The following is a 12773-nucleotide window of genomic DNA, read 5'->3' on the forward strand; positions in this document are numbered from 1 at the left end:
GATATCCACATATGCGTACCTACATACAAGATTAGTAGGAGACAATTTTTTTTTTTTTTTTAAACTAAAACATGAATCATAGTAGAGCCATGGAAGGAACTGAGCCCCAGGACAAAATTCACTCCAGACATGTATATGTTCTAAGGCAGGGCTTAGTATAAATTACAAATATATATACACATACATGTGCCTTACGGCTCATGTGCCGTGTGTGGCCATCATTCTGCTACAGCGTTTGGGCAGAATATTTTTGTAGCGCGCTGTCCCAGACTGGTATCTGTTACCGGTAACCATCTCCCTGGCAGTGCGTCACTAACTTAACCTTGTGTGTGCTGCCAAGGGAGCACATAAGATATAAATCTATATAGATGCACATATGCATACCTTTTAAGGGAAGCACAGAAGGCTGGTGAGAACTGGAAGTTTTTAAAACCAGCCTATAATTTAGCGTATATGCATGTTCATTTAGGCAGGGTAACTAGTGCACCATGAGGTAGCCTTCACAGACTATGATAAATATTTCATAGATGGGACTAGAACCCACTGTGTATTGCTCACCAGTCCACTGCATTAGCTGGTTGCTATTCAGGCTCATTCCGGGCGCGGAGTGCGCGCTAACCGGAGAGCAAGTTCGGAAGTCAGGCAATTAGATTAAGCTAGGCGCCCCTTGCTATAGAACCAAGTGAAAGCCTGACAGGGGTTAATACCCAGCGCTGCAAAACGGCGGGACTATGTCCAGTCCGCACAAAGCTTTCATGTGCATTTGGATCCAAGTACTATCAGACGAGATCGGGCGTGTTCATGTAGAATACAATTACCCAGAGCCACTAGCTACAACGCAGAACTCGCCTCCATGTGAGAGGAGACCGGAAAACTATGGCGTCGCTGGAATGCAGGCCGCACCAAACACAGGTCCCTTTCCTTATATAACTAAAGGAAAGCCCTACTGGGACTTGCCAGCTGTACACTATGGTTGCACAGGCTGTTCTTGTGAGCAAAAGGGGGTGGGGGCCACGGTGTCTCCTCTTATAATAGGAGAGCTGTGCATAGTTACCAGAGTGAGTGCGGCAGCACCACATGTCACAACCCCGTTAAGTAACACCTCCTCTACTAAACAAGAGAGGTAAGTAATATGCAGCTAAGGTGCTGGGCAGGGCAGGAGACCTGGACCCAGCGGGGTTCAGTTGCGGCTGGCCCCACTGACTCTGGGAGGGTCGGGGGACCCGAACACAGCCAGGTTCAGCTGCGGCGGGCTCTGCTGAATCGGAGGCTGTATAAAGCTTTCCCTTTGAAGCGGGAAGCCTGATAGTGGCCGAACTGTGTAGCATAAATATATATTTCACCTGACTAGCACCGCCCCCCAACAGAACTGCACAAGCGGAGTTATAGTGCACCCTCTGAATTACTTAGCATGCGCAACTGCGTGTGGGTAGGTGCAGCAAATAGCTGGACTGCAGCAGGTGTAAACTAACTAAACTGTGTGTACACAGGTGTTTACCACTGCCCTTAAGAGGGAAGCGGGGGTGATCTGGCAGGCACTGGTCCGCGCTGCAATCATCACTGAGCCTCCCGCGGAGCAGCCACTTCAGGGGCCCAGACCTCTCCCTGCATCTCATGCGCTGAAGCGTGCGGCCACTACGGCAAATAGGTGGAGAAGGGCGGCGCCTGTTGCTCTCTAGGGCGCTGCAATGGCCGTCGGACCTAAGCCCCGCCCCTTCACTGACGGGAACGGAGCCCCGGCACTAGTTCCGACCTTTGGCTGCTCTGTAAGGAGCTGCAATAGAGGCTGTATACTGCGGGACTTAATTTAGGCAGCCCGCCTTACAGACCCCCCGAAAGCCAGCGCCGGTGCTAGAGAACTGCGTTGCTTAAAAGCTCTTTACTAGGGGAGCGCTATTATGGCAGCCCCTGACAGCCGTGTGCACGCGGCAGTTGAGGGAGAGCCCGACCACAGATGGCGCCGCTAGTATGCATGACGCGCCAATAAACCTACGCCCCCCGCTTGCTCTGGTGCTCTCACCGGGATGCCTAACTTCGGAGGTCAGGGAGAAGTGGTGCAGGGGGGAGGGTTGGGTCTCTCCTAACAGTGACAGCGCAATTGTCACTGAGCCCAGCTTTTTACAACCACTGCTCCTGCTAATCAGGAGCAGTGGTTATACTTACAGGCTGCTGCGGCCGGGATGCTGGGCTGAGGGGGCGGCGAGGAACCCGGACACATGCCGATGTCAGCAGTGGCGGATCCACGCAGGGTCCGATGACTCCATGATTGTGCCCCCTCCTCAGGGTCACCGGACACAGGCTGCAGTAGCCGTGTGGTGCCCTACCGGCGGCTCCCACGTAGCAGGCAGACTGCCACAGCAAGCAGCCTGCCTGTCCTCAATGCTTGTTTAAATTATGGAAAGGCTGGAGACAGCCTGATGTGCGACCGGCTCTCTCGGGCACATTCTAAAAACTGGGGCTGATGGGGCATAGAGGGGGAGGAGCCAGTCACACTTCTAAATTATTTAAAGTGCCAGGCTCTACTCTACCACCGTCTATACCCCACTGTCTTGAACTCCAGTGTCCCCTAGTGGATGAAGGAGAAAGTTTAATATTTTGCACATTTCTACTTATGACAGTGATAGGCAACCTGACGCACGTCACAGGCCGCATCGGCGTTCCGTTACCTTCTAAATGGCTGCACATTACTCTTAATCTCAGTAGTAAGTTTAATCAAAGAAAGAACCACAGATGTAATAACAACATCAGCAGACATTTTATACAAGCGTTAAATGCTACAACAAACAAATCTAGTCAGGAAGGAGACGTGGTCTGCATTGAAGGATCGTAGGGTCGTCTGTAGCCCATCACTAATCTATGGATAAACCATTAATGGAAACTACTAAAAGCAGATATACTGGACATGAGAGGTCATCACTGCTTTACCTTTGTGCAGCAATATTTGCCTGTACATCAGAAACATCGTTACTCCCTGAGCTCTGGATCTCTGCAGTTCTCCCCTCTAAGATAAGAAGATATCACACAGTAACACAGCAGTACATTGCAAACAATCTGGCAACACTCTGTGCAAGCAAAATGAATCCATTAACAATGTCTGAGAAAAAAAAAAAATGAAATGAAAACAAATGACACATAAATTACAGCCAAACACCCATATAATATTATCCAAAATGTCATTCATTTCAATGGGCCTATATCCTGCACTTTACACTACTGCTTCCAATATTTTACACCCCAATCTGTACCTCTGTATGTGATTTGCTACGGGGTAAATTTGGACGGATTCGGATTCATTTGATTTTTATTCCTTCATATTATATTACAGTGCAGGAATTCTTTTTTTGGATGGAACATCCACAATGTGCAGACTTGTTATAAGCTGTAGCAAGGGAATAATGTACGTTACCATTGCAGTTCCTGCTCTGTTTTCCCTTATTTTACAAGAAAAAAAGTCTAAAAAAAACGTACAAATTTTTTCGCCTGGTCTCATGGTCCCTTGAAATATGTAGCAATGGAGTGTGACTGTATTTAATTAGACTTTTTATTTTTCCATCTATTGATAGCCCTGAGACAAAGTATGATCTTACCTTCATCACTGGCTGACTCTCCTGTAATGTAAGAAAGAGAGAATGAAAACCTTGCCCAAGGCTGTAACATGCAGTAATCAGTGATAAAAGCAATTCTTCTGTACCACTATTTCCTTTCACCCGAATTATGGATTACTGTACAATGTAAACACCAAGGACTAGATTTACTAAAGTGTGTGTGGTTTGCAAACCCATCCATTATATTTACTAGTGGTGGTTCCCAAATTGGGTGCACTGGTACCCTTGGGAGCCGCAGGGCACTTGCAGGGGTGCAATGGGTTAGTGGTCCAGGACCAAAGCAATTTATTTATGGTCAATGTGATTGGAAGTCACCAGCACTGGTTTTGCCTATAATATGTGCCGACAAACAGAAGGGCGACTCTGTCCCCTGCCACATAACGGAACCTAAGGGTGACATATAAGCAGAATTTACTTCATTTATTCATGTTTGCTGCATTTGCGAATAAGAGACCTATGGCCTAGGTGTGCCGTAAATAAAATGCTAATATTCTAGGGTGCCGTGAGTCAAGAAAGTTTGTGAACCACTAACCTATGGTAAATACAATCATGAGAATTTAAAAATAAATAATTCTATAGGATATTACATACTTTATATACGTATTAATACTAGCTTAGAGTTCACTGTTAGCTAAGGCCGCTATTATCTGCCTCTCTCTCTCTCTCTTACCCATAATCCCTTTATCTCATCCCAGAGCCCGTCTGTCGCATCTATTTATAGCAGATAAATCTCACACAACTCAGTAACTGGGGCTTATGTCCTAGGTGCAGAGTATGGATCTGGATTTGTAGGGGTTGGAATAAAGCATAACTGGGGATATGGGCATATATTGCAGATAAAGGCAGCACGGAGAAAGGCAGGAATCAGGTTTTCAATTTACTTTTGCAGTTTTATACATGAATCCCAAATAGCAAGTTACTGACAGTATTGTAAATTCATACATATCAAACCAAGCGGAATAAAATACAGGGAGTAACTGTGGTATGTATAACGCTCTCTTTCACCCCAACAAGGCTGCCATGTAATGATGGAGGTACTTCACTAACTAAATAGGCAGAGAGTGAATGACTGCTTGGCAGACTTGCTTTGCTTAGTAGACTGTGTGGATTGGTTGATTCATATTCAGGAGCAGAACCAGAAGTCATAACTCAATCTCGTATCTCAAATACCTGCAGAATCAGTTTTTGGACCTGTAGCCAATTAGATCAGGAAACTGCCCTAACTATATGAACGGGGCTTTCTGTACTGGAGTGAGGAAGTAAAGCTTTATAAATAGACTATACTAATGCCGCTGACAAGTGCACTTCTGGAGGGGAGGGAGGGAGGGAAGGGAAGGGAAGGGAAGGACATCAGCGGGCAGACAGGCAGATTCAGGGTCGCTGGTGGAAGACCGGAACAAAAGTGTACTGGTGTCAGGAATAGTGCTAGCAGGAGAGAAGAAGGGCTTACAGGCTAAGAGCGAGAGACCGAAGAGCAAAGTTTGGATCGGGTTGGGTACAGGATGACGTCACTCACCGGGATATTGACCGCATCCTGTTTGGATCTGCTTCCATACTCCAGCCAACCTATTCTATTCACATATCACATGATCTACTGGTACTACTTTGTGTCTTCCCTAATTCTATCAGGGCTTCCCTCTGCTAACCTGACCTCCACCAGATACATCTCATACCCCTCACCCTATCTGCCCCTGTCCGATCAACATCTCCTGTACCCTAGTCTTTAGACAGCAAGCTTGCACAGATAGGACCCTCTGAGCCTAATGTCTCCTTTCTATAGTTACAGGATTTGTACAAGCTCTTATATCTGCTGAGAATTTACATTTGTCCGGCCCTGACCTGCAACAGCTCTCACGTGACTGGTTCATTCACGTCTTGCGTATTACTTCGTTATTCCTCGCCTGTCCGGCACCGCAGAACATGTGGCATCTTATGAATAAACTTTGTGGATGAGGCCGATGAGTTGTCCTGATTCGGTCACTATGTGAATGAAGCACAGAACTGCCCATCTGACCATGCTAGATACTTCTACTGAACCTGCTTACCTACGGTTGCCTTTCCTGGGAAGATGTTTGGGAGGACTGTATAACTCACTGGTCTCTCTCTCAGTAACGCTGCCTGTAGCTTCCACTTTATACTCTCCCTACTTTCTGATACGGATGGTTTATAAGAGAAGTTCAAATTATTTCATAGAATTTGGCACATAAACTGCTTAGGTGGTAACTATGCTGGAGCTTTGCTGTCTAGTCTTACTATGCTCACGTGCTGACTCTCGAAGAGAAGGGAGTTATGTTACAGAGCACAAAGAAAAGTGTTACTTACAGAACTGAGAAGCAAAGCTCACTCTACAGAGTTTTACAATACATCATTATCTAACAGACTCATTTATTTATATAATTATTAAATGGTCTACATATCTGTAAAGTTAGGACCAAATAAACTGAATTATAGCTTTTTTTTTTTTTTTTTTAATGTAATTGTTCAATATCTGCAGTGGAAATAAAAAAAAACAAAAAAAAAAAAACGTCAGACATCCGCAGCACAGCTGACTTATCCTGCCGACTACGCAATTTGTCACAATTCCGTAGTGAGAGTTATGCGGTGTATATTGGAGGCTTTTACCAAAAAGATTAATATATTCTTTCAAATGGAAGATAGAAAGTTTTGGTAAAGCAAAATAAAATTTTTGTACATTTTTCTATGGGTATTCGTAAAATAAAAAAAATAAAAAAAATTTGCAACAACAACAATATTAGCAAATAAAAGATAAAACCGTGTGTGATGATGTCAGATTGCGCTGGCAATCATCCACTACACTGTGAAACCACAACATGAGCAGGGAAATGGGAGGCACTAACAATGATTGACCTGTCACCTCCAGACTTATTGAAAAGTCAATCATTAGTGCCCAGACAATAAAACATTTAGAAGTCCAGGGATGGGTAGGAACAAATTGTTATTTTCCATTACTGTGCCACCAAATGGAAACTACTGTCTTTTCCAGTCTTGGCTTAAAAAGTTATAATGCTGTAGGCTGCATAGTTTTAAAATATTTTATGTATTTCAGTCAAGACCGTGCAAACTAGCAAATCAAAAAATAATGCATTATCATTATCAAGGGCAGATTTAGTATGAAAATAGAGTTTGTGTGCAATCTTGTTTTTTTCAGTTTTAAAAAAGGTAAAAATTACTTATGCTGGCCATACACGCTACAATTATCGGGACGATCCGCCCGATATCGGCAGATCGCCGCGATAATTGTAGCGTGTGGGGGGGCGACCGAGGGTTAAATATTGCTCGGTCGGGCATGCTGGATTGTCCAGCATGCCCGTCCGATGCGATATTTAGCGGGTAAACTGTCGGCCGCATCGGGCAGCCGACAGACAGACATTTCCTGTGTTCCTTCCTACGGAAGGAACAGGGAAATGTCTCTGCCCCCGGGGGCGAAGCGCAGATGTCGGGCTACACACTGAGATTTCTCTCACAGTGTATGCCGGCGACTTCTGCGGCTGGCATGCTGCCAGATAAAATGTGGTCTGACAGACATTTTATCTGGTAGCGTATGCCCAGCATTAGTGGTGTTTAGAGCAAAAAAAAAAAAAATACAAAAACATTTGCCTTTAGCCCCCTTTGTTTTTGATAAAATTGCAAGAAACAAAAACAAACAAAAAAACACACTTTGGCCCTCATTCAGAGCCGTACGCTCTGAGCAGAGCGCACGCTCTGAATGAGGGCCGTCCTCCATAATTATGGAGCGTCCTCCTGGACGCTCGTATAGCTGTGGGTCACCACCCACAGCCTGTACGAGCGTGCAGGTTGATGGCCGCGATGGTCTTGACCATCGCGACCATCGCCACTGCGAGCCGGAGCCTGCGGTTGAGTTTTTCAACCGCAAGGCCGGAGTGATTTTGGCTCTATCAGAGCCAAAATCACTCCCACTGACATCACTAGTGATGTCAGTGGGCCGGCTTCTGACGGTAGGCGTTCCCTTGGGAACGCCCCCGTCAGGGAGGTACGCCCCCGGCACGCCCACCAAAGGGGGCGTGCTGTCAATCAACATCGACAGCACGCCCCCTTTGATCAGACACAACGAGCGAAGGAAAGTCCTTCGCTCGTCGCGTCTGGCGCATGCGCACGACGGAGCTCCCGCCGTCGTGCGCATGCGCAGTGCACAACATCGACCCACTTGCGAGTGGACAGCCGCTTGCGAGTGGGTCTGAATCAGGCCCTTTGTGCATAATTTTGAGTCAATTCTGTTTGCAGTATCTGGAAGTATATGCATCCTAAGGTGTCAATCCTATTAGCTGCAAGTCCCCTAATGGAGCAAGCAAGTGCAGCTGTATGTCGCACTTATGGTGCCTCCGGATTTGATTTGTGTTCGCATGGCTGCGTACAACAATCCGTGAATCCGAGGTGAAATCAGTTAGTGAGGGGCGTCCCCCTCGAACCTAAAGCTGGGTACACACTTGTCCAATCCTCCGGGGATCCAACTTCAGATCAGACTGTTTATACAATCCTACTGCAGACCTGCATCCATCCTATGTGTCCACACTGGTCCAAGTTTACAGCACTCCAATCTCCATCTGCTGAAAGGATTGTATCACCGTACACACTCTAACAGGACCGCCAGCAATAGTATTTTATGAAAACGCCTCAGGTATAATTTGTGAGTACTGCATGAACACGTGACTGATATTGATGTCGGAATGTGACCAGCACAAATGGTTTAAAATAAAATTCATAGAATTGGCACCTCTACATTAGTTTTGCTTTACCAAAAAGTAAAAAAAGTGCCTAAATATTTATAGTCACTATACAAAATAACACAATTATTTTAAACTGAAATATATAGGAGGTAGTGAAGTAAAAAAAAAAAAAAAAAAAAAAAAACTCTGTAACTTATCCAAGTAATCCCCCACCTCCGCGTTCTACCGCTCGCATTCTTCAGTTAATTATTCTCACCTTCTCCGCTAGGTTTGGCTGGTTTTCTCTCCCTTAGCTTTGAGGCGGATGGCCGCGCACTTTTGGTTGGAACAGAAAGCTTCTAGAGAATTAAAAAAATTAGGAAGATTTTAAGAAATTTCCAGTATGGTTCTAATTAACATACATGTCTATTTAGACAAACTAAACTGAAAAAAAAAACCGGTATAAACAGTCTAACAGTTATATACCTCTTCTTCGGTGTGAGAGAGCTCCATGTACAACGTGAAAACAAATACAATAGAACATTAGACAGGAGACACAAACGTACTTACAATCTAACTATGCATCAGTAGTATCTATTAATCACCTAACACTTAAGCCCTGATCATAAAAGCCAAAAGGTTTCTCATTACATTAAGCTTGAATGTTGAAAACAAAGCCATGACGAGTGGTGTATGACCATTGACGCCAGGGTTCAAGACCAAGCAGTTGGCACAATCGCTGCCCTGGTGACAGCCCACTACATAAAAAAGCACAGGGTGGTCCTGTAGGATGCACCCGGCACCCAGCTTCCTGCTCGCAGTGCTCCCTAGGCGTTCAATGACTGATGTCATGACAAGAGCCAGGGGCCTAGAGTGCAGAGGCTCCATGCTAAGGCACTGGATAAAACTAAAACATTTTAAATGAGGATCATCTATAGAGCAGCCAAAATATACTGTAACTAGATGCGAAATGTATGCTGTAATACTTTCCTCTGCAAAATAAAAGTAGCATACAATTTTAGGGTTTTTTTTTTCATTTACATTAAGTCCATTTCAATTGATCAACAATGTTTGCACAGAATGTTAAAGCCACTAATTAAAGAGGGTTCCAGTCAATAGAGCTACAGTAAAACAGGTTGACAATGTCTAGATAGACATCAAATGGTAGACTGTCAATAGTTAGATAGGGACAAAAGGTTGACATGGATGAAGATAGACAGGTACAAAAGGTCAACAAGGTCAAAAGCGTTGACCATTTTTGTGCCGACCTTTTGACCCCGACGACTTTTTGTGCTCGTTTATCTTCATCCATGTCGACCTTTTGTTCCGGTCTACCATTTGGCGCCTATCTAGGCACTGTATCTTTTTACTGTAGATCTTTTATATTAAACCCATTTGAGGAGAAGGAGAATACATTTCTGCTTCACACCTACCTCTTTATCGCTGACAGATTTGTTTCCCCTCCCAGAGACTTCTGAGGTTTTCTTGATAGACTCTTCGGAGGCTTTATGCTGTTGAGATAACATATCGTGTTTATAATGCACTGAAAAGTAGGCAGCAGGGTGCATGGCACCACGTTATCATAGAAGAGCAGCATGGATACGGTTTAATCCATATTCTGGCCAACACGTTGCAATCCACCCAGATCGGTAAGTGACAGCACAATCTGATTCACTCTGAGTCGCTCATACAATAATTATTTCTATTTCCATAACAAAATCATTTAACAACTGAAGCCAGATACAGGTTAAGATCAGGATGCTCATACATACAAAACATGTCAGGATCAGTGGACAAACCACTAGGCCAAATTGAACAGATTTAGTAAGAGAGAGGATTTTAATCGCTATAGGTTATATTTTGTGTTTGGTGTAGGCTTACATATGTGACAATTGGATGTGTGGCTAGTTTATTTATTCAGGAATACTGACCCATGAACAAAACATCTTAGAATACATCACCAGAGTGCCAAAAACCTTGCGAAATAATACGCTACAGTGTCACAGCCGCTGGCACGGTAACGTAGCATTTCGCATGCAGCTATAACCACAGTCGCAAACATAATAAAACGCATTTGAAGGTGAAAAGTCGCACAAAAAGATGCTCGGCGCTACCAAGTCGCATGATGCTCATTTGTTATGTTTAACCCAACTTGTAGCGCACGGAAGTAAGATGTGGACACCTATATATCTACATGGTTTAATCGCTCTCCTCCTGAAATGTACAGCAAGAGAGACGTTTTAGACTGGTATAAAACTAAAATAACTACTGTACCCTAATGAGCCATTCAGCACAGAACAATAACCAACGACAGACTTGCCAATCGCATTACAATGTTATGAACAAGCTTCCAAAGTGAATTGGAAATACCTCTTAAAAGGTACTTCTACAATAGTGAATTGCAGTTAAAAAATTACTGCATCCATAAGTCCCAATCATCCCAATTTCAGTAGAATAGTCCAAGTTTGAGGGCTCTGCCCCGCCGTTATGATTGGGACCGCATTGTACAATCGGCCACGTGGCTGGGATGTAAGACACGTTCCCTGCACCTGCCACTGTGATACCTAAAACGGTTAAAGCTGCCCTACCTTCTATTAAAAGTTAGTAGTGCAGGCACCATAACCAGTGGAGAAGGGAGGGATTGCCGTTTGTGATGGCCCTTCGTGCTCACACCCTTCCCCCTCTCCACTACCATTTAACAATAGCTCATTTAAATTTATTTTGCCAGTAGAGCCTTGGGAAAAACTGCGGTAAGTAGAAGCCCCACCTGCTGCAGCTAGTAGAAGGGGCACCAAGAACATGTTTTCCTAGTTGGTAGAGCAGTCTTCACAATAATAGGCTTGTCCCATGTATTTTAAAAGTGTGAAATGAATCCGCACTGATCCTAATAATTATTTCTTAAACTCTTCGCCCTTCCTTTATCTTATCTATTTTGGGTACTTGTATTCACCAGATCATAATCATATTTTGTCTTTCCATTATTGGAAAGTATGCAGGAAGAGGTGCTACCCTCTCACTATATATACTGATTAAAGAAAGAATAAAAAGAAAAAAAGGGTGTGAGACTGATGGGTGCACTCTTGGGCGAATAAGGGAAAAAGAGCTAGACTCCAATCTATGTTTGTATCACAAAAATCATGATGATTTTTGTGATACAAACATAGATTGGTGTCTAGCTCTTTTTCCCTTATTCGCCCAAGAGTGCACCCATCAGTCTCACACCCTTTTGTCCCATGTATTATTAGGTTCTTTTGCGGTCTCTGTGCCTGATTCAGCAAGGATCGCAATTGCAAAGCTGCATGCAGGCAGCTTTGAAATTGCGATCCTTGCAATAATGCAAATGCAGCAGGAGGTGTATGACACCCCCTACTATATTTGCGATCCCAGCACTGCAACGGAGGTCGTTGGCTGGGATCACCATCGCGACCATCGGTAGTCAAGGGCCATTGCTGGACCAGTAATAGCTCCTGTAAGAGAATACACAGATTTGGAAGCAAGCTTCAATCTTCCAATCAGTTGTGTAGGGATAGATAAAGTAGAGCTTTTAACTAGACTCGTCATATGGGAATCTACTGCTGGGAGTGCTTCCTATTTAGCGCAATCAGCTGCTGGAATAGGGTAAAAAGAAACCAGGCGTTTTGGGGGCTGAAACTTGAGAGCTGGGCAGATGCTCTAGAGAACAAATTTCTCTCTGATGCCTCCCGGGAACAGCTGTCCTACATCTCCCACATCAGGGATGCAGCCTCCTATTTGGGAGAAGCGGCTTTGGATACTGGTCTCCTGGCTTCCAAGGCATCTGCTACTTCGGTGGTAGCTGGCCGTATCATTTGGCCTCGTTCACGGACTCGGAGAATGCCTTGGAATCATTGCCTTACACTGGGCAGTTCCTGTTTGGCCCAGAGTTGGACAAGATTGTGACTACCTTAGCGGCTTCTAAGACTGCTTTTCTGCCCTCAGCATCTATATGATCCTGTAGGTCTTTTCATCCCTAGGGAAAAGCTAAAGGTCAGTCCTTTCCTCGGCAGTCGGCATACACAAAGGCCTCCAAGCCCAGGAACAAGCATGTTTCGGCCACCAGACGTCCAGCTGCTAAATCCGAAGACAAACCTTCAGCCTGTCGGCATGGGCCTCCCCCTGGGGGACCCCAGAGCGGGAGGCAGACTTCTTCAGTTCGCCCAATTCTGGCGCCAGACCACCACAGACGTCTGGATACAAAAAGTAGTCTCTCATGGGTACGCCTTTTCATTCCTGAGACCTCTTCCCAAGCAGTTATTTTACACAGGCCCTCCATCAGACCCAAGCAAACCCCTACTACTCCAGGTCATTCAGCCCTTGCTGCAGGCGGTGGTAATAATTCCAGACCCATCGTCACAGCGGGGGAATGGTTATTATTCCACCCTTTTCTTAGTTCAGAAGCCCAATGGGTCCCATCGGCCTATCCTCAACCTCAAGTCTCTGAACAAGTTTATCAGGGTGCCCAGGT

General features: G+C 44.9%; 1 protein-coding gene across 1 annotated transcript in view; it reads right to left on the minus strand.

Moving 5' to 3' along the window:
* LOC148430941 (intraflagellar transport protein 54-like) overlaps positions 1-9816 on the minus strand; it is a 32711-nt gene extending 22895 nt beyond the window's left edge. Inside the window, exons 1-5 of the mRNA XM_088466413.1 lie at positions 9724-9816; positions 8777-8797; positions 8568-8649; positions 3588-3608; positions 2926-3001 (exon numbers count right to left, since the gene is read on the minus strand). Of these exons, the coding sequence (XP_088322539.1) occupies positions 2926-3001; positions 3588-3608; positions 8568-8649; positions 8777-8797; positions 9724-9816 (293 nt within the window). The remainder of the gene's footprint in view (positions 1-2925; positions 3002-3587; positions 3609-8567; positions 8650-8776; positions 8798-9723) is intronic.
* Positions 9817-12773: the final 2957 nt, after the last annotated feature.

This window comes from Taudactylus pleione, unplaced genomic scaffold (assembly GCF_031769625.1).
Source record: "Taudactylus pleione unplaced genomic scaffold, aTauple2 ptg003102l, whole genome shotgun sequence".
NCBI classification, from domain to species: domain Eukaryota; kingdom Metazoa; phylum Chordata; class Amphibia; order Anura; family Myobatrachidae; genus Taudactylus; species Taudactylus pleione.